Source organism: Naegleria lovaniensis, assembly GCF_003324165.1.
Source record: "Naegleria lovaniensis strain ATCC 30569 chromosome Unknown tig029, whole genome shotgun sequence".
Taxonomy (NCBI): domain Eukaryota; phylum Heterolobosea; class Eutetramitea; order Acrasida; family Naegleriidae; genus Naegleria; species Naegleria lovaniensis.
The window spans coordinates 1-21,122 of NW_025407851.1; the positions used below are offsets into that span (position 1 = coordinate 1).

The 21,122-nt window shown below is 35.5% G+C and overlaps 12 protein-coding genes across 12 annotated transcripts; 6 read left to right on the forward strand and 6 right to left on the reverse strand.

Annotated features, from left to right (window-relative positions):
• Nucleotides 1-695: 695 nt before the first annotated feature.
• On the forward strand, nt 696-2,233 carry C9374_007314 (uncharacterized protein; the record flags this gene model as incomplete). The annotated part of the gene is made up of 3 exons (XM_044697266.1): nt 696-1,311; nt 1,371-1,383; nt 1,462-2,233. 3 exons carry the CDS (start codon nt 696-698, stop codon nt 2,231-2,233), a joined length of 1,401 nt encoding a protein of 466 aa, XP_044546437.1.
• A 256-nt stretch (nt 2,234-2,489) lies between these two features.
• On the reverse strand, nt 2,490-2,900 carry C9374_007315 (uncharacterized protein; the record flags this gene model as incomplete). The annotated part of the gene is made up of 1 exon (XM_044697267.1): nt 2,490-2,900. One exon carries the CDS (start codon nt 2,898-2,900, stop codon nt 2,490-2,492), a length of 411 nt encoding a protein of 136 aa, XP_044546438.1.
• A 572-nt stretch (nt 2,901-3,472) lies between these two features.
• C9374_007316 (uncharacterized protein) lies at nt 3,473-4,171 on the forward strand (the record flags this gene model as incomplete). The annotated part of the gene is made up of 1 exon (XM_044697268.1): nt 3,473-4,171. The coding sequence occupies one exon, from the start codon at nt 3,473-3,475 to the stop codon at nt 4,169-4,171; it is 699 nt and encodes a 232-aa protein (XP_044546439.1).
• A 128-nt stretch (nt 4,172-4,299) lies between these two features.
• On the forward strand, nt 4,300-5,139 carry C9374_007317 (uncharacterized protein; the record flags this gene model as incomplete). The annotated part of the gene is made up of 1 exon (XM_044697269.1): nt 4,300-5,139. The coding sequence occupies one exon, from the start codon at nt 4,300-4,302 to the stop codon at nt 5,137-5,139; it is 840 nt and encodes a 279-aa protein (XP_044546440.1).
• Nucleotides 5,140-5,159: 20 nt separating this feature from the next.
• On the reverse strand, nt 5,160-7,748 carry C9374_007318 (uncharacterized protein; the record flags this gene model as incomplete). The annotated part of the gene is made up of 1 exon (XM_044697270.1): nt 5,160-7,748. One exon carries the CDS (start codon nt 7,746-7,748, stop codon nt 5,160-5,162), a length of 2,589 nt encoding a protein of 862 aa, XP_044546441.1.
• Nucleotides 7,749-7,891: 143 nt separating this feature from the next.
• On the forward strand, nt 7,892-9,739 carry C9374_007319 (uncharacterized protein; the record flags this gene model as incomplete). Its single annotated transcript, XM_044697271.1, has 1 exon — nt 7,892-9,739. The coding sequence occupies one exon, from the start codon at nt 7,892-7,894 to the stop codon at nt 9,737-9,739; it is 1,848 nt and encodes a 615-aa protein (XP_044546442.1).
• A 60-nt stretch (nt 9,740-9,799) lies between these two features.
• C9374_007320 (uncharacterized protein) lies at nt 9,800-11,342 on the forward strand (the record flags this gene model as incomplete). Its single annotated transcript, XM_044697273.1, has 3 exons — nt 9,800-10,833; nt 10,883-11,120; nt 11,169-11,342. The coding sequence occupies 3 exons, from the start codon at nt 9,800-9,802 to the stop codon at nt 11,340-11,342; spliced, it is 1,446 nt and encodes a 481-aa protein (XP_044546443.1).
• A 69-nt stretch (nt 11,343-11,411) lies between these two features.
• On the reverse strand, nt 11,412-13,437 carry C9374_007321 (uncharacterized protein; the record flags this gene model as incomplete). Its single annotated transcript, XM_044697274.1, has 4 exons — nt 11,412-11,517; nt 11,571-11,909; nt 11,971-12,859; nt 13,053-13,437. 4 exons carry the CDS (start codon nt 13,435-13,437, stop codon nt 11,412-11,414), a joined length of 1,719 nt encoding a protein of 572 aa, XP_044546444.1.
• A 608-nt stretch (nt 13,438-14,045) lies between these two features.
• Nucleotides 14,046-16,139, forward strand: C9374_007322 (uncharacterized protein; the record flags this gene model as incomplete). The annotated part of the gene is made up of 1 exon (XM_044697275.1): nt 14,046-16,139. One exon carries the CDS (start codon nt 14,046-14,048, stop codon nt 16,137-16,139), a length of 2,094 nt encoding a protein of 697 aa, XP_044546445.1.
• Nucleotides 16,140-16,260: 121 nt separating this feature from the next.
• On the reverse strand, nt 16,261-17,791 carry C9374_007323 (uncharacterized protein; the record flags this gene model as incomplete). The annotated part of the gene is made up of 8 exons (XM_044697276.1): nt 16,261-16,295; nt 16,345-16,391; nt 16,473-16,553; nt 16,652-16,659; nt 16,838-17,173; nt 17,344-17,426; nt 17,523-17,606; nt 17,701-17,791. 8 exons carry the CDS (start codon nt 17,789-17,791, stop codon nt 16,261-16,263), a joined length of 765 nt encoding a protein of 254 aa, XP_044546446.1.
• Nucleotides 17,792-17,914: 123 nt separating this feature from the next.
• On the reverse strand, nt 17,915-19,168 carry C9374_007324 (uncharacterized protein; the record flags this gene model as incomplete). The annotated part of the gene is made up of 2 exons (XM_044697277.1): nt 17,915-18,544; nt 18,698-19,168. 2 exons carry the CDS (start codon nt 19,166-19,168, stop codon nt 17,915-17,917), a joined length of 1,101 nt encoding a protein of 366 aa, XP_044546447.1.
• A 62-nt stretch (nt 19,169-19,230) lies between these two features.
• On the reverse strand, nt 19,231-20,934 carry C9374_007325 (uncharacterized protein; the record flags this gene model as incomplete). Its single annotated transcript, XM_044697278.1, has 1 exon — nt 19,231-20,934. The coding sequence occupies one exon, from the start codon at nt 20,932-20,934 to the stop codon at nt 19,231-19,233; it is 1,704 nt and encodes a 567-aa protein (XP_044546448.1).
• Nucleotides 20,935-21,122: the final 188 nt, after the last annotated feature.

A 21,122-nucleotide genomic window follows, 5' to 3' on the forward strand; every position in this document is an offset into this window, starting at 1 on the left:
ATTTGTAACGTCTCTTCCGTTTCCCTTCAGATTTACCTTCATCTGACTTTGTGTTGGTTGATGGTAGTCTCTTTGTTGATGGTTCCTTAGGCATGTTGTTGATGATGTGGTGGTAAAGCACAACGATGATGATTACTAGATTGTTGTTGTGAATTTGTTTTTCGATGAGTTGTTCAACCAACCGACATGGCCGCTTCCCAAGTCATTTATTTTTTTTTCAACTCCTGAATCCAAATCCATCCTGCAACACGGGGGTATGGGAAAGAAATACGAAGGAAATTGCAAAAACACCAGAAAATTTTAGACAATTCATAACTTTCCCATGCTTTCCGAATGCTTCAGCCTCTTTCTCGGTATTTCCAATCAGTTTTGCAAAATTCCGAAAATTTGAACGGAAATTCATAAAACGTGAAGAAGCAAACGGAATCCTCAGTCAAAAACAGATAAAAAAACAGCAGCACACCATGGAGAAAAATTGTCCTATTTGCAACACCAACATTGATGCATTTGCGTTCAATCGTCACATTCCCAAATGCTATCATCAGTCATGTGTTGCCAATGAAGAGATTCCACTGTGCACATGTTTGATATGTAAAGGAATAAAGACACATGATGGTGATTTTCTCCACAAAATACAAAATTCAACCACTCCCCATAAAAGAAGGTCTGTAACGGCTCCAGCGACATTGGGATCAATGTCTCAAACACAATCCTTAGGGACTTTCAGCGAAGATGTCTCTCCAAAGCTTCATCCTGATAAACTTAGCGGTAAAGAATGTATTTGTTGCACCATCCGTACGGCTGCCAAAGGATTCCCCAAAATTTACGTCGGAAAATATCGAACACTAATACTATGCAAGAAATCTCATGCTCTGGACAACACTGAGAATAAAAGATTGGCTGAAATGATTGACAAAATCAATGATGAGGTCATTTCAACCAATGATTCAAAGCAGTCAATTCTTGATGGAGAATCTGATGAAGAGAATGCTATTGAAGACGTTATGTGTAGTGGTTGTAAAAATGTTGACTCTTCTTCAATGTGTGGCGCTGTTTGTAAGGGAACCCTTTACATTAAGGAAAAAAAAGGTCAAACCGAGTCTAATATTTTTTTCTGTAAAGGTTCTCACTTAATCAAATACTTGGTTCGCCATTATTGCTCCCATAAATCAGGTAAAAAGAAAAAAACTAACCCCAATTCATCCGTAACTAACAGATCATCCAAAAAACGAACCAAAGATCAAATTATTGATGAAAGTGAAACGGATGATGAATGTGAGCATGATGTAATTGAAACTCATACCACTCCAAGTAAGTTGATCAAAAAATAAATTTTTCTAATATTTCAAATTCTCCTCATGTTTTCGAAGGTAATTTCACTCAGTATGTCATTGATTGCAATGTAATTCATAAAATTACTGGAATATGTGAAAAAGGTTTTCATGAATTAATCTAATTGAGAAAGCAAACACGACTCAATGCGTTAGGAAGACCAATAGAAATTCCAGTGGAAGATGAAATTATGATAACACTTACACATTTGCGGCAATATTGTACGGACCAATTTTTAAGTTGCATTTTTCAAATTGAAAAACGAGCAATAACCACTATAAGAATTAGAGTTCTTGATTGGTTGTATATCGAGCTAAAACGTTATATATGTATGCAAACCTTGCAATTCAGAATGGATAATAGTGAAGAATATTTTAAGCATTTGATTACCATAATAATAGACGGATCAGAACAGCCTGCATTTTGTTGTGATTCCGCAATTTTGGATTTTGAATTCTATTCTGCAAAAAAAAACCAACACAGCATCACAATCCTGATGGCAATGACTCCTTCTGGCCATATTGGATATCTTTCGCCTTGTTTTCCAGGAAGAGTTAATGATAATGAATTGTTCAACAAAACCTCTTCTCATTGGTTGAGTGAAATGGATGCATCAGAATTCATTTTTGGCGACAGTGGTTTTAAAGGGCTTCCTCGTGTAATTACTCCTCCAGACGACCCATCCTTGCGCAAAATTTTCTCTAGTGTTCGTATTAGAGTAGAAAATAAGTTCAGGGAAATCAAGATATTCAAATCTTGCAAAGAACGAATTAGAATCAAAACCCAAAGCAAAACTGAAGTATTACGCATTGCTCATATGCGATGGGTAGTTGTTGGTGCTTTTTGCAACTTAAATTGGACGAGATATAGTAATAAAGACTTTGAAATGTCTTGCCCATAAAATCCGATGGAATTTAAAAGAATTTAACAGAATCCGAACAAATTTGAAAGAATTTGAAAGAATTTCACAAATACAACAAGACGAAGCATTTTTTTTGATGATTCTTTGAAATTTGATGGAAGAGCAAAGAAAGCTTTGGAAAAGAACAGACAAAATTTGCCAAAAATTTCTCATTTCGCCTTCGTATTTCTCGCCCTCGTCTCGGAGGGCTGGCAGTCTTGCTATGTTCATGAACTCGTGGGCTGATTTTTAATGTTTAAAAGGCTTCACATTGAGACAAATCAAAAGAAAGTTCAGTCTGATTGATACTCTTCAATTCACTCACTTTCACTTTTGCTTTCAAATGTTTATATTGAGAAGGAACTTGTTTCATTCCGTGATAACTTCCCAAATGTCCACAAGTACACATGATATCTCCAGGAGAGGTTGGAGTGAATTGAGTGCATGAACACTGAGGATGGCAGGTTGAGACATAGGTATAGTCAATGACAATATCTGTTGCAGGATAATACAAATCATTGGTTGAATGGCAACTCGAACACACACGATGAATAGCTCCAGTATGAGAGGTACGAATGTCTTGTGATGGATTGAAAGCGTTGCATTTGGTGCATGTGAAAGAGGATTTGAAATCCGAGTAGGATGGGACGTTGCTTGGTGTGGACATGTGTCAAGAAAGTGGTGGTTGTTTTTTGTGTTGACTGTTGAAAGAATTTGGCAGATCTAATCTCCTCGTTTTAACACAATTTCAGAGTATTTGCTTCTCAACTCCAAAAGCGTGTTACACCAAATAATAAAATTTTTTTTAAAATCAACCATAATTAAATGCTGTCCAAGATGAGCAACCATTATTCGCTGGGAGTATTCGTTGATAGAAATCATACTAAGAAACCGAATACGTTCTTCTATTGCTGGTCTTGATGGTTGTTAGAGAAAAACCACTAGACCCGTTCCCGATCAACAAGAGATGTCTTGTGTTTAGATGCTCGGATTGATTGTCATACGATCATCATTCCTAAATAGATGCAAGAAATATTTAAATTTTAAACTTCGGCTTTTGAATTCCGGTAAGATACGAGTACCATGTTGAACTTGTGTGGTTTTTAATAATCGTCCATCATGTGGAACCAGTTCATGTTTCGACATGTATTTTTAGTTCTACTGTAGTTCAGAGTGCAAGGAAAATCCTTAAAACAGAAAATCTTTCTCTCCGAATTGTCAACAACAACAACAAACAAAATGCAATTATTTGTCAAGACTTTGACTGGTAGAACTGTTACATTGGACGTAGAGTCGAATGACTCTATTGAGCTTGTCAAGAACAAAATCGCAGATAAAGAAGGAATTCCAGCAGATCATCAACGCTTAATTTATGCTGGTAAGCAATTGGAAGACGGAAGAACTCTTTCTGATTATAATGTTCAAAAGGATGCAACGCTTCATCTTGTGTTGAGATTGAGAGGTGGTATGCAACTCTTTGTGAAAACCTTGGCTGGAAGAACCATCACTTTGGATGTTGAAACCAATGACAGCATTCAAGATGTCAAGAGTAAGATTTTTGATAAGGAAGGCATTCCATCGGATCAACAAAGACTTATCTTTGCTGGTAAGCAGCTGGAAGATGGAAGAACATTGACGGATTACAACGTTCAAAAAGATGCAACTCTTCACTTGGTGTTGAGATTGAGAGGTGGTCGACAAATCTTTGTCAAGACTTTAACAGGAACGACCCTGACGTTGGAAGTGGATCCTAATGACAGCATTCAAGATGTAAAGAGCAAGATTTTTAACAAGGAAGGTATTCCAGTAGATCAACAACGTTTGATTTATGCGGGTAAGCAATTGGAAGATGGAAGAACAGTTTCTGATTATAACTTGCAACAAGATTCAACCCTTCATCTTGTCTTGCGATTACGTGGAGGATATTACCTCTTGTAAATATTTCACACGCCTCACTTCAATGACATTCAACGGAAGCATGATGTTCTAACATTGAAGTTTGCACGAACAGTAATGAGATCTTGTGAATCAAAATAAAGAGATCAGAACTGAAAAAACGAAAAAAAATGTCATTTTCATTGTTGGAAGAGAGTGATGAGTTGCTTGCTTCGGAACCAACAAGTTTGTCCAAACGACAGCAAAAGAAGAAACTGGCACAAGAGCGTACAGCATTATCCTCTCCAAAACAAAATTCCACAGCATTTACACCACTGAACTCGTTGGATGTGGTGTGGTTCCATATTTTCACAAATTTTGATTTGCAATTTCTGTTCCTGACATGCAGTTTGATTGACTCTAAACGATGTGAAATTATTCGCTCTCATTATTTTCTTCAAACATTGTTATTGAGAGAATTCAAAAGCGTATTGAATGGGGAAGAAGAAAAGGATCTTTCTCTTTGGCTTGCAAAGAAACGACCATTGGAACCCATTTCTACCACATTGAAAAAGATTGACAACAATGTGCTGTTTTATGAATTGCATCGGTTCGTAGGAAAAGAATATCACAAGCCAAACGAGCAAGTCAATGCCCCAGATCCCTATTCTGTTTTTCTTAATTTGTTTGAACATTTAACTCGAAGGAAAATGGTTATTTTCAATTTAAATATCAAGATTAGAAAATTATTCACACGTTCTTATTCAACGCCATACTCTGTGAGGATCAATTATGAAGGTCTGTACAAAAAGAAGCTTTACAAAGATAAAGCTATTCAACAAACCGATGATTCTCATGAAGAGGCATCCAACGACGAATTCGATTGGAAGGAAATACAGCATCGAGCTCAACTTGAATGTGAGCATTTTCGTTTCAAAATTTTCTCAGAGAAGAATGAATTTATTGCTACTTGCAAATCATGCGGTATCTCAAGAAAAATTGGTAGTAACAAACGGGAGAATGAGCAATAATTATCGTTTCATTGAAGTTGTCACATCATATCCTTACTCAATTCCAAATAAAATTGTACACAATCATCTCTTCTGACATAGTCAATGCAAGAGTTCACAATATGATAAAAATCTCTGAGTAGTGAAGAAAGTGGTAATTGCTTATCTGAGAGGAGAACTCTTTTTAAAAGAGAAAATAACATTGGAAGGTGAGAATATTCAATGGTTTGTGAAGATTGGAATAAAAGAAGAATCAATTGCTTGGTCAAATGTTTTTGGGAAGCTTGGTTGGAATGAATAATCAATTGTTCAATTTGATTCAATGAGTGTTCAATTAATCTAGAATCTTTGATATGGTTAAAAATAAAGTGAAAAGAATTGCAAAATAAGGACTGGAGATGAGAATTGGTATTCGAGTACTTCTTATCACACGCAACTCTGAGATAGTGAGGTAAAATTAAATTTCTGACATTATAATTTTCTGTAAAGAAGGTAATTAATACATGATGTGCTTGTTGCACAATTTGCTTATTACTGTTCAGCAAACATTTGAACATGAACGGAATGACATGTGGCTTGAACAAATCTTCATGATATTGCTTACTCTTTACGAGAGAGGAGAAAAAATTAAGGTAAAAGTAAATAATGGATAAAAGTACCATATTTCCTGCAGATGTGGTCAGTTGTGTGTTGAGGGTGTTGAAAATAGTGGCCGAGGAAATAAAGTCAGAAATAGTATGATGATGATATTGGATGATCTTGCTCATGAACTGGATATACAGAGAAACAGAATCTAAATCTTTCATAAACTCAGTGTTGGCAAAAATCTTAATTATTTGAATCACATTCTCAGAAGAAATCTTTTCATTTTTCTCTATTTGTGCTAAACTTTGTGAAGTGTTCATCAGTTTAGAGTTGTTAGAATATATCTTTAGTATGAACACTAGAAGCAAGCTTGATATATTCTTGAGGTGAAATTTCAAATCCTCCATTGATACTAATTCATCGATCAGTGAGGGGCCTTTGGATGGTCTATTTTTTGAAAATGCTTGAGAAAATGTGTCACTCAATTCTTTGGAAAAGTCATACATAAAATCAATATATCTGGATGGATTCGTTTGAGGGATTGTGACAAGATTGTTGACTACCAGGTACATGTATGAATAGAGAGTTGATTTTTGGTACTCTGAAAATATAAGTTTTAGATCACTCAAATCTAATTTCTTATTCAACGCATCCATTAGTTCGGGCATTAAGAAAATATTAACCCGTAAAATGTTGTTGAGAACAAATTCAACATAATCGTCACGTTTTTCGTAAGTATCCATATATATAGCAATTTGAACCGAAATAAGACAGTAAATAGTAGAAAATATGCTTCTTTTAGGACGAGTAAATATCGTATCTAAAATTTTCCAAACAATATCAAGAAGTGGCGTCAGTATATCTTGCATAGGTTTTTCGTGAAGTATCCACGAAACCAGAGCTGTTAGCAGTGTGAAGTGTTCTGTTTCTTCTTTTTCGTCTATCTTGAGCTTGGCATATTCTATTATAAATTCTGATATTAAAGTTTTGTTCTCTTCACAATTGTGCTGTTTAGACTTTTCGAGGGTTTGAGAGACAAATAAATAGATGGAAGAGCAATATCTTAATATTTGGTCGATAATTGATATCGAATGCCTAATATTAGGGTTGACATCGAATCCCCGTAGCTTGAGGCTGTTAAATAACACCAATCCAGTATTCATTACTGAAAAAAAAAGTTTTCGTTTCTGGTCTTGAGAAGCATTTCTACACACAATTACATTAGTTGTTGACTTCACCAGGCTATCAAAGAGATCTCTCTGAATTCTGGGAGAGGTATTGCTGTTAGATGATACTTGCTCTTGTTGTGAAGCACTTAACATTTCTTTTGTCTTGTAGTCCAAGTAAGTGCAAAATATTCGAAATACTGTATTGAAATCATCGACAGAATTTAAGAATTTGGCGCATTGAGAAAGTGCAACAAGTGTTACTGCCACCAGTTTTAAGTTGCTACTGTAATTGGTCAAAAATCTGACACAGACTTTGTAAATTAATTGAGCATGAAAAATGATATCCTTTTCGTTGAAGTTCAAGAGCTGTCCATGGAAAGAATGTTCCTGATAATTTAAATACATTGATACTATTTTCAAATAATATATTAGCTTGTTAATATTCGTTCCATAAACAGAATTAAATTTTGCATGTTTCTCGATATTTTCCGTGCAATACAAGAAAAATTTTGCCAAATCGGATGCGTTATCATTGTTAATATTACTCTTATTTCTGTCTAACAACCTGTCAATATTTACATAAATGTACAATAAATATTTAAGTTCTAGATTCTGTGTTTCCGTTTGTTGCTGCCCTGATTGTTCGTTTAGTTGGTTTCCAAGTCTGGAGCCAGTACTCGATGCAATATTCGTCATCAAATAATTCATACACACCAAACATTGTTTGTTCAGCTCCTCCACAAGTCCCAACCCTTCTGTTGATGATTTTAGAGCATCACCCATAATTCCGATGATGACAACTCTCTTATCGTTGGCAGAAGGCTTTGATTCAAGCTGCTGTGGAGACGTTGGAGTAGAGTCTTCGGAAGATTGCATTTTTTTCTTCACTCATCTTTTCTTTCGGAATATTCATGTTCATTAGATTCAAATTCTTCAATGCTTCCTTTTGTCAGTGTGTTGAATTTATTTAATTGAGCACCTTTTATGGTCCTGAAGTTGGCTACTCTTACCATTAAAAAATGAAAAGACATACCAACAAGATCATTTCATTGACAAAGCAGCAATGGCAACAACATTATCGTTCCGTGATGCCATCATGGAATAGAAAGAGCCAGTTCATTTCTTTTGGATCAATGGCAGCTAGTACTCTTGTAAAAGAGTCCACCACACTTCTCTCCCATTGTTCCGAATACAAAAATTTTCATTCCAATGTAAAAACAGGCGTGGAGGAGAGCTCATCATCAAGCCTTCAAAACAAATCTTTTATTAAATTGGGAGTTCTATTTGCATGGAGCGGTATGCATGAAAGAATGCAAAGAAAATTTGAAGAAAAGACTGAGGAAATTTTAAACAGTGTCGTATTTCCAAACTACAATATCGATAAGCAAACAATCTTGTCGATGACAAAGCAAAACAAGCCAAGTGTGGAAAAATTGAAACAAATTTATCAAGACTGCAATGTATTATTGGTGTGCCCACTAACAGGTGGAACAGAGGAATTACTTCAAGATTTAGTTTCACTCAAAAAACCAATTGTACTTTATGGAGAGAGTTATCACAATTCAATTGCTGCGTCTCTAGAGCTTCGTCAATATTTTAGAAATTATATGATTCCGTCGGTGCTGGTTAACAAAACAGATCTAATTCATTCAAAGCTGGAAGAATTTGCTACAAGATACGAGCAGAGTTGGAAACATTTTCTGGATTTAAGACTAGGACTCATTGGAGAGATTTCACCATGGCTCATTAACGAAAAGGACTTTGTTACGAAAGAATCCTTACAAGAAAATGGTGGCTTGGAGGTCGTTACTCCATCATTTCGACTACCATTTACAAAGATATCATCCAAGGAGCTTTATGATACGTTCAAGGATGTTACAGTTGATGAGGCTAAGGAAGTTGCAATTCTCGTCCAAGAACTCCAGGAACAAAAAGTGAAATCAGTATGTTGCGGTGGAAGAAAGAAAGATACAACACATTCTGAAGATACTCACTGTCATGGGTCTACTGGAACATGTGGTTCTTCCAATAGTGGTTCATGTAAATCATCAGACGGCGATCATTCTTGTTCTGGAGAGACAGTGCTGAGTAAGGTTTCTACTGAATCCCTCCCTGTTGTGCCAACAGACAGTCTTATTGAAGCTTGCAAAGTTTATATTGCCATTCAACGACTTCTCAACAAGTACAAACTGGACGGATTTACCATTGGATGCTTTGATTTAATTGCTGACATCAAGACAACACCCTGTCTTGCTCTTGGACTGTTGAATGGTATTCCACAACTTAAATTAAGTGATGGAAAATTATTGACAATGAAAGCAAGCGCCTGTGAAGGAGAATTGAATTCCTTACTTGCAATGATCTTGTGTCAAAAGTTTTTAAACAAATCACCCTTTATGGCCAATATCGTAGATTTCACACCTTCACAAAACGGAATGGAAGACGAATTACTAATTGCTCACTGTACAGCTCCAATGATTCCAGGCCTTCCTTTCGAGCTTACTACTCACTTTGAGAGTGGTACGGGTGTTGCTGTCCGTGTGGACATGCCAACTGTGACTGGCTTGAAAAATGTAAAATCAGGTCACATGAATGGTAAAACGGTGGCTGCATTAGGAGCTTCCTCAGCTATGGCTACTCTTATTAAGATTAAGAATACTAGGGATGTCATTATCGCTCCTGTAGTTGTGTATGATAAAGAGACGTCATTACTCAGATGCAGAACTCAGCTGCGACTCAGAATGCAACGTGTGAATGATTTTGTGGACTCAACTTTTGGTAATCATCATTTACTCATATATGACAATTACTACAATGTGAAGGACATGTTTACAGAGCTTGGGTTCAGTATAACAGAACACATGTAGTCGTGTTAAGCAATAAGGGAATGAAAGTATGGTAAAAAAAAATTTTTAACAGTAAAAAAAATGGACACACCTATCACCAGCATCCCAATGGTTTCCGACACGAGCGTCGCACCACTACAATCATCACACTATCATACGGAACTGACAAATATTAATAACTTTAATCATAGTGATGCCAATAATTCCAAACCAAAAGCGGGTCCACTGAAAGCCTTGGATGAAAGTAAAATTAAAGTGATCACGGAAAAACATTTAGTAAGACATCATTCCTATGAAATATTTGATTTTGGATTAGTGGATCCGATCGGATCTTTTAATGAATCATCCATTCCCATCACATTACTAAAAGAATTAATTTACAACAAACACAAAATTCAACCAGAAAATCAAAAACTCTGGCTCTTTGTAACAAGGACTAACGGAACCTACCGACCGTTTGATACATTGGACAAAGAATATTTCGATCATTTCTTTTATGAGAGAGAATATGCAATATTTGTGGAGCAAGTAGCTAGTCAACAACCTCCAGCAACGAAACATATTTCAATATTTGTAAAATACTATGATATTGATACTCAGCAATTATTATTCTGTGGCCATGCTTCCCTAGAGGCAGACAAAACATTTCTTGAGTGTATGAGCAGTTTCAGTGAGATGTGTCAAACAAAACTTAACGTGATATGTAACGATTTTGATATTTATGAAGAAGTTTTTCCATCAAGGATTGACCTATGTACGCTCACTCACCGACTTGGACATGAGGCTGAATTAATTGATGGTGATATCTTAATTTTGCAAAGAAAAATTCACACCAAATTTGACAACTCTCAAATAATGCTTCAAATTCCTACAATCATTTGGGAATACATTAAGAAAGACAAATATTTAATCAAAAGCAAAGATGATGATCATGTAGATGAGGACCTGCCGACGACATCATTTGATGTTAACTGGTACTATAGGCTCTTATCTCGATTCGATCAGTATTTGGTTGGCTGTCTTGCATCAGATAATCACACGACTCTGGTGAAGGAGTTACTAAAGGTGCGATTGGACTGGCTAGGTGTTTCTCAAGAATTTCCTATATTTATCAAGTAAGTGTTTCACTCGCTCCAATTTAATATGTTTAAATCTCCATGCAAGATATCGCCTCAAACAACCAATTTTGAGTATATTGGCTGAAAATAATTGTATACAGACAGCACAGATGCTCCTTAAAGAATTCAAAGCGAATGTAAATGTGTCCTGCAAAAGAAGAACCAAGTCAAACGGTGTTTATTATTCGATCAATTCTCTCTATTGGGCAGCGGAAAAAGGGCATTTAGAAATGGTACAGCTGTTGCTTAATCATGGAAGCCACAAAATTTCATCTCCAAAGAATGTAAGTTGTTCACAACGCTCATACGATATGAAATACTTGTGAATTTAGAATCGTCATACGGATTCCAAACTGGTTGCACTGGAACACCACCACTATGATGTGGCTCGATATCTTGAGATGTTTACTTATTCAAATTATTTACTGAAACGACATTTCATAAAACCTCCAGACCAAAGGTTGAGCGATATTGTAATTTTTACCAACACGGGCACACACGATTAGATTTGAAGGTGTATAATGACGATAATCAAGAAAATTCTAAAGATTTTACTATGCTCAAAAGAAGCAATCTCATTTGAACAACAACTTGTTGCCCTTTTTCTCATTGAGCATTAGGAACGAAAATAGACCTTGGAAATGTTCTGGAAGAGGGGCTGTTACAATAATGTTTGCTCCTCTGTATTTTCACATTGTGAGCTCTGAAATGATAAACCTCCAACAATTACTTACTTTGAATCCAAATAAGGAAGGATCATTGCTCTGTGATGTAAATGAAGACGTTTCATACAAACTTCAGGAAGGACGTGAGTGAGCGATTCTGGCACACCTTGGCCATATTTAAAGTCTCCAAGAATTGGACAACCAATTCCTGTTGCACAATGTACTCTGAGTTGATGTTTTCTACCCGTAACAGGATACAGAGCTAGCCAAGCCATTTTGTCAGTCATGTGATCTATCGTTTTGTATTCAGTTATGGACATTCTGCCTGCTCCAACCTCCTTAGCATCGACAGGCATTACTTTTTCAAATCCTGTTTCATCCTTTTGAATGTCAAGGGCCATTTTGATTCTAATGAACAATGCAATTTGAGAGAATAGAAAACAAGTTAAAATCATGGTCTTAGACTTACCTTCCTGCTGTTGGTGTTGGAGCTCCTGTCGTAATTGCCCAATAACATTTCTTAAGTGGAATTTGAGTATCATTAAACCATTCTTGCATCCTTATGGCACCAGGTCTATTCCTGGCAACAATTAGAACTCCTGTGGTGTCTCGGTCCAGCCTATGGACGAGTTTAGGTCTAGTAACAAATCCATCCATTGTCAGTGCGTCTAAAATAGCGTCAATGTGGAAGTTTTGATCGGTTCCTCCTTGAACACAAATTCCATATGGTTTGTTAATGGCTATAATTTCATCGTTTTTAAATAATACCCAACTTCGGATTTCTTCAACTTGCTCTTCGGTCAACTGTAATTTCAATTTTCGACCTTGTTTTTTGTAGATAGGTTCTCCTAGTAAAAGGGAAGATATACTATCCATCTCTTCATCTTTTTCCATCATGGGCACAGTTTCGTTACGGGTTGTCTTATTAAATTTTTCCACCTTAGATGGCTGTGAAACGTTTTTCGTTCTGTTGATCTCAATTTCTTCCTTCTTCTCAGAGCTTACATATTCCTTTGCTATTCTCAATTTGTCGCCAGAAAAAACTCGTTCATTGTGCTCTTTAACAATCGAGTCGTTCTTCAACAGGTGTTTTTTTCGAATCACTTTTTGAAGAAGACCAAAGTTAATCGCCAATGTTTTCGAGAGAAATCTATCTAGGCGCATGTTGTCGTGCTCTGGTGAAACCGTGATCGAATAGTATTCCTTATTTTGCTTTTGGGTTTCATGAGTGGTATCCTTGTTCCTGTTTTGTTGAAGTGTTGGTATTTCAGATGCTGACGGTGCTGAAACATTAGGTGTTACTATCGGAATTGTTGTATTAGATGCTTTTGTTGAGGTGTTCTCATTGGTTTGGCTGTCTGCAATGGTATGAATAGAATCAAGATTTGGGCGTTATTCAGTCGTTGAATAGTTGTTGGTCGAATTGTTTTAAATATTGAAAGATAATAATAATAAATCAATAATATTATTAAATTAAGCAGTTTCATGTTTAATGATGATGTACTATAGTTAAAAACAAACCACATGCTCATGGTTAGTTTTAAAACCCACCCTTTCCAAATGGAACTCCTCTCCTTTCCGCCTCTTTCGCTTGTTCTTCATACAGTTGTCGTTCATATTCATCTTTAAACATATTTCCACTCCATTCCTTTGTAAATCTGCCCAAATCATCCTCATTCAAATCAAATTCCGATTCACCTTTTAAATATTCAAACAATGCTTTCCGTAATATTTCCTCGTATTCTTTAGAAAAAGCTCTCTCGTCATCAGGAGAAGGAACATTGTTGCCTTGTATATCTTTGGAAGATGAATTCATCAGACTTGTTGAGAAATTGCAACAGCAGGCTCTGTTAGCTTTCATCGTTACGAGAGCCCAACTCTTGTTTCGGAACAGCAACTGTGATGATTGAGCGGCTTTGGAGAGTTGTTTCAACATTTTTTAATTCAAAAAAAGTCAAATTTTGATTGAACAGAACGAGTTTCAAACTCATGAGGTTTGATGTTATCAATGAATAAACAGAATGACCTTTCTACCCACACAAGACAAGGAATTGTGATCATTTCAATTTCAACACGTTTTACATGCCATTTTCTCAACACATGCTACGACCAGAACCAAAAAGTAACCTGAACAGGGTAGAGAGTATTGGCTATTCGTCTGTAAGAACTTTGTTTTCATTTGGTATCCAACTTCATACTACTACCTTGGTCATAGCATGCTACTTGTAGTACATTTCAAAAATCTTGAAACAATTCTCCCTTAAATGTACCCTAAATTTGCGATCATGACAAGTTTTCAATTGTCATCGGTCTGACATGAGTGAAAGGGCATGATATGATACAATTCAATAGGAAGTATCCTAATTCTTCTCTAGTTCATATATAGCGACCTCATTGAAATTGGATATGATAATGAATGATATTATTACCATAAAAGGACTGTTTGAGAGTTGACCTTGAGTTCTTCTCGATTGCATGAAAAAGAGAGCAGTGTTTTCAAATGGATCCGAACAACAAACAAAATTCAAACAATAACCTTCTCAGATGGGTGAATCTCTCTCCAAGAACCACTCTTCTCAAGTGTACAACTTGAAACATTCTTCATCGTCGTTAGGAGTGGTGGTGCATAAGCCTCATCATTATGCCAAACGCGTGAACGATCATCAACCTTCTCAACCACAACAACAACATCAACAGCAACGAACACGTAAAGGATCTAACTCCTCGAATGGATCGTCCTCTTATTCATCCTCCTTCACTGAATCGTCTTCAGAGTCGAATGAAGCCACCTCTCCAACCTCACCTCGTAGTAGTAATAATCATAATGGTCAGAGCAATAGCGGCAGTAGAAAATTAAAGTTATTTGCGAGCCATTCATCCATGTCCTCAAATTCTTCACCATCCTCTAACTCTTCTTCCCAAGAAACCATTCTTTTTGTGGGTTGCGAAGAATTGAAATCCAAGTTCTTTTCTCATTACAAGAAGAATATCCTCACAAGAACGTCCTCAGCCATGATGCAAAAGATTTCCAAAGGTAACAAACAACACCAATTGGCCACTTTAGGAAATGATGTGTTGCAGAATTGTGTAGTTTACAATCACATGAAATTCAAACTCAAATTAGTGAATGTTGGTGGAATTGAGGACGATGAGAATTCTCTTCTTGAGAGGACTGGATTAATGAACCAACTACCATCACATGAAAGAATTCCCTCTAATTGCTCTCCTCTCTTTCAAAATTATGTGAATCTTCATCCTAGTTTTGTGGTCTTGTGTTTACCCAATGAATATTTCCAAGACTATTGCGAGGATGTGAAATCAACCGTTCGACAATATCATGCATCTGTGCAGTATTTGAGTCAGTTAATGTGTGAGTTATTGATTTTTGGGAACATTCCAGTGTTGTGCGTGGCACAGAATTCACATACCAATTTTTCCTTTATCGTTAAATATATGATATCCACTTTTGGTAATTATCGAGGTTTTGAGCAAATTCAAAAGGATAATTCCCAACACTATATTGATGTTATTGAGAAAGTAATTCCTAATATTCTCATGAATGTTCGCTCAGAAAAGGGGTGTGACAAGATTACATTCGATTCCATTAAGCCCTATATTAAGCAATCGAATACACAAATTGACGGCTTAACCTTGCGATTTCTAGAGCCATTCAATCTCACCAACGATCTTGATTTTTGGCATTCTCTGAGACAAAACAACCATATCAAGTTCATTGATTTCAGCACTTACTGGCCATGCTTTAGAGATTCTCAAATCTATTATGGGAATCAAAGTAATTCTAATCCCATGATTGATTACTTTAAAGAAGATCAATACCATTATCAACTCTTTGTGCTATTCAATCATCCCACTCTACGTAAGGTTTATATTCATTGGTCCAAAAGTGAAAAAATTGCTGCCTGTATGCCACGATATGTGAGTTCACAATTCGATTTCAATCCAAAATTTGATCTTCACTACTTTAAATATTTCCTGAATGGTTTCGTTCAATTCCGTTATTTGGTCAAGAATTTTGCCATTTACATCAAAGTACAAGAAATTGAGCTCAAACAACTCAAACTCATTATTGAATGGATTTTCAAGTATGTGAAAAGTGGAATGCTATCTTCTAAAGCAACACTCACTATTGAAATTGGAAGCATTCTATCCTCCTCAAAGCAACCACTTACCAATCTTGCATTGAAATTATACTTTTACAAAGTATTCCAATTGATGAGATCGATGAGACATCGTATCCATTTCGATTATGCTGAAGGAAAGAAAGTGTTCCATCATTGGATCGACCATAGGGAGTTGTATCCATCCAGCATGAATGATATTGTTCAATTTTTCAATTACATTTCTCTGAATGGATATTCACAACAATTGTGTAGTCTCATGGTTTCCACTCTCATGGGTTATGATGAAAATGAAAGTCTTCTCCATTGCAAGACCGTTCAAAGATACAATCTTGAAAAAGTTCAATTCATGTTTCATGAAAATGTGGCAAAGAAGAAAAAGGACTTGGAACGAATGTTCAAAAATGCTCTTCACAGGTTGTTATGGGAATCTTTTGAAGAAATTGAGTCTGAATCGAACATGATATTAAGTGATATTAATTGTGTGACATTACTTTGATTCTTAAATTATACATTTCTCGAGAACTATGTAAATAGTAGCAATTACCTAACGCTATGCAACAATTTTGAATAATTTTGATTTGAGTACATTATTACGAGGATTCATCGGTCACGATGATTTATTCTTTGATGACACTACATTCCACCATAAATTCTGAAAAAGAGTTTGAGATTTGAAAATTTTCTTCCCGTCATATACTTACTCTTGAGGTGATTCGTTAATTCTCGTAATCCAAGAATTTCTCTCATGCTAATGCCACAAATGATAAAATAAATACCAATTATTTTGTGAATTCAAACATGAATAATTTGTTTTTAAATTATTACATACTCGTTGTGACCAGCATTCTTAATCCAAAGAGCTGGATAGGGATTTTTCACATGCTTTGTAATATAAATTCCATGATCAACTCTGTTTGTTCACAATCAATAGTAACATTGAAATGAGGTAACAATCCATAAAAAAATAAATAAGGTAAAACAACTGACATTGTCAGATATAATACCTACGGAACCAACTGTTAAAAATTCAACAGTCATCATAAAGTCATATTGACAAATTCAACGTTGTCATAATAAATCATGCACATTTTAGGAAAATGAGCCGTCATACATTTTGTTAAATTTTGAAACATTTCATATATAAGGGAAAGAAACAATCAGAGATCATCCGACATTTTCAACATGTAAACATACCTCATCATTCTCTCCATGAATCACAAACACTGGTGCCTCAATAGCTCCAATTCTCATATAATTGGGGAACATGTCAATTAATCGACCTGCAAATACATTTGTCACAGTTCTTACAATACTCTCGAAAGGACTCTCTAGAACCACACCAGCAACCCTGCGATGATGTGCAGCTAAATAAATGGAAGCAGCAGTTCCCATTGATGTTCCATAAATAATTATACTTTCTGGAGGAATGTTCATAGTAGTGACTACATAGTTATAGGCAGTGAGAGCACACTCATAAACACCTTGCTCAGATGGTTCTTCAACGTCTTGTAAAACGCCATAGCCGAAATACTTGTAAATTGTTTCACAAAAATGTATTTGTAAAAAATTATTATAATCAAAATGTGAAAGTATCAAATGCAATAGATCATCAAATAAGTAGTCATCCATTTATATGAATGCAAAATATGTAGAGAGATATGGTTCAAATTAAAAGAATCTGAAAGCATGAAAACACAAACCTCATAATGAACCACATTCACATTGAGTTTGTCTCTTAGAACGCTCAGAAAGTCATAGCTCATTCCCATATCCATTCCATTGCCTGAATGTGTTGATGTTGGTACCATCATGATTCATCAATATGAATTTGAATAGTTATATAATATTAATATTAAATTTTGCAAGTGTTGAAACATACCATGACTATATAGAATCGTCGCTTTTACATTTTCTGTTTTCGCTTTTAAACAATACAGTGCTACTTTTTTCCCGGTTTTCACTCCTATTTCATCAATTAAATTCATCACCGAGAGAGTTTAAAAAAGGAAATAAAAGGAAAATCATCATTTCATAAAAATTCATCATGATTAATTTACCTTCGACAAATGTGACCGGATAGGGTTTTTCAGCATTATAAGTTGGTGGTTTGGGTGGTTGAAAGGTCAGTGATGAAACGATTGATCCCATGTTTGACAACTGACACAAGGTGTTGATTATTTTTTTAATGCGATAATAACGCTGTTTTGATGTTGGGCGAGAGTTCAGTGAACTTATCGGAGATGGCCTCATTGCTTGTAACAACAGATTCTCTCAGTTCTCTGTAGTTTCAACCTTATCATTGCCTGTTCCAACATTGAATGGTGGTGTCATGACGAATTTGGCATTCTTCAAATCCAAAGCTGCAAGAGGTTGAAATTTGAAAGGTAAATAATAATTTGAAACATCGCCACCCTTTTCTAAAAAGACCAAACGATTATCAGAGTTCGCTTGTAACTCTTTCCATTTCACAATTGGGAATAAGGGAGAGGTGAGCACAAGATTCTGAATAAGAATTGGATCTCGAGTATCGAATTCTCTCCATTCAGAAATTCCTTTCACACCCATAATTGGTAATTGAATTGGAAGACCCAATAATGCTGTTTGAATTCCAAGCTTTAGAACGTTTTTGATTCCAAATGATTGAACCATATGAGTAGCGCTTGTTAATAAACTTAAAATATCGTATTTTAAATTCAAATTCAATTGATAGTCAAGTTGTGAAGCAGAGTTTGAAATTGGAATACTCAACTCTACATGCTCTACAGAATTGATGTTTTCTCTCTTGTAAAACATTTTTCTCAAATATTTATCGACACATAAATATTTTCTTCCAATGTGATGAGTGTTAGCACCAGTGACATAGGTTTTTAACACTTTGGCAATTAAATTTCTATTGAAAAACTATTAAAAGATCCAATTGGAATGTGAATCCGAGTTAGAGTTTGATGATACAGGGCAAATTAATTTTTTAATCATACACACATTGGTTCAGTTTGAATTGACATTTAAACATTTGATCAACAGCATTTCCAAATCAAGACTATTTAAGCTTACCATTTCTTTAAACACACATAATTCATCTGTACATTGTACACTTTCATTACTTCCTCTTTTTTGTAAAATAACACCAGGAATTAGCTCGGCATACGAGTCGGCTGATGATTCCTCATAAAATACATTTCCAATCACGAGAGGAGTATAAACTTTTCCATCATGATGATCAGAAGGACTTCTCAATAATGGAGAATTCATTTTCACAGGTTCAAATTCTAACTCGGATTCACATTTAGAAATATCTTGTGCTTTGCTGCATCCTTCATCGATCAATAATTTTCGAACATGGTCATAATCGGCTAATCCTGAAACGTAAAGCATGTGTACACGATGAGTATGAAAAGGTGTCACATTGCCAATGCGTGGATAAATTTGAAAGATAGAGTCATCGGAGGGTTGTGAAATGATGAGAAGAGTTGAAATGACAAGACTCGTGACAACAATTAGTATGGACGATGACCCAATAGACATTTTTTAAGAATAATTTAGTAAATTTATGAAATTACAATTTCAATTGTTTGAGACCAAGGAGTCTATCCATTGGTTTCTTTGTTCTCAGTAGAAATGACAAGAGCCTCGTCTGTGTTCTTTTCCTTACTGTCTTCTTTATCGTTTACTTCCTTTTCGTTCTTTTCTTCTTCTTCCTTTTCTTCTTCTTCCTTCTTTGCCAACTTTTTTCTCAAATCTTCAACTTCCTCAAGATATTCCTCAACATGTAAAAGACAATCCTCAGGTTCATAAATAAATCTCATCAAATAAGTTTGAACTTCAGCAGTAGTGAGTTTTTGTTGTGGTAAAAGTTGAGCAATCTTGGTAGCAAGTTCTTCATTCTTAAAGAATCGATTGGCCATTTGATAAATTTGATCGCTTGAGGAGTATCCAAATTCAATTTTCATATCAATTCTTCCTGGTCGAATAAGAGCTTGATCCAATCGATTCAGATGATTGGTTGTCATGAAAATAATTCTTGGAAATTGTGAATGTGAAGTCACACCATCGAGAGAATTCAATAAACCTGAAAATGTCACTCTCTGAACATCGTCTGAAGCTTTTCTATTCTCATTAAAAGCAGCATCAATATCCTCTAAAAGAATAATACCCCTTCTTGGAATTTGAGTCATCAATGCCATGAGTTTAGTGTCATCTAAACTCTTATCACTCAATGACAAGGTGAATACTGAGCATTGCAAATAAGCAGCCACGGCCAAAATTAAGGAAGTTTTACCAGTTCCAGGATATCCATATAATAAATATCCTCTTTGGAAATTTAAACCATTTTCTCTGTAAAATTGTTCATTGTTCATGAATCGATCCAAATCCTTCAATAAATGGGTTTTAACAGTTTGGTCAATGTAAACAGTGTCGAAGGATCGATTGGGACGATCACACAACTTTTGCCAATCATTGTAATAATTATCAGACATGGTGTAAATGGAGGTTACTCCTTTTGCACTTTGGAAATAGGCCTTCACTGCTTCCTCAACCAAATCATGAAGAATTTTCTTTCCGTTCCAAGCATTTACAGAGAGAACTAATTTTTGAACATCTCCCTTCTTGTTGTTACTGTCTGGATCATTGTCATTGGTTGGATCTTGTCTTTGAATCGTAACTCGATAACCCTTGTAATTCAATGTGTGACTTCCAGGTCCAGGAGCAAGTACGAGTTGTACATCATTTTCCTGTTGTTCCTTATTACGGTAGGAATCAGTGAGATCACATTTGGCATGAACAGTAAAATGTTTAGCAGATTCAAAATTTGGATTTTCACTCATCCACGAAATGAGACACAAATAAATAGTATTGAATCGATAATTTTCCAACTCCTTAATTTCTAAAGAGCATACGAAAAAGTCTTTAAAAAAGTAATAAATACCATAAAGCTTGTCCTCTATCACTTTCCAAATAGAACTAGCTATTAACAAGGCAATACCTGCAGAGAAAATTTGATTACCTAAAAAGAAGAGGAAAAATGAGGAAATAAAGAATTGAAAAATGGCAGAGTTGACTAGAAACGAAGGAAAATAATTCACCACTAAATATTGAACTTGATTCTTGATATATTGGTCAGTCATATTTCCACTCCAGAACAATGTGTCATTGTTCAAGACAGAAGATGCAGAGAACAAGAAGGACCCAATAAAGCCTTGAGAATTTCCTCCGGCGCTGCCTGGTCCAAGATTGTTCATCACGTCTCCACCTAACATTGAAGAGAGACTGTCAATGGGGTTTGAAGACATTTTTTTGTTGTGCAAATGATGAAGGTGGCATGTTGTGTTTGAGCTTTTTTAAATACGACAGACGGTTACAAGGTATTTTTAGTTTTTCTGCCAACAGTTGATGATGAACAGACAAAATTGAGCATGAAGAATCAAACAAAAATTAGAAGTTAATAAGGATGGCAAAAAACCAAGATGATGTTCGGTCT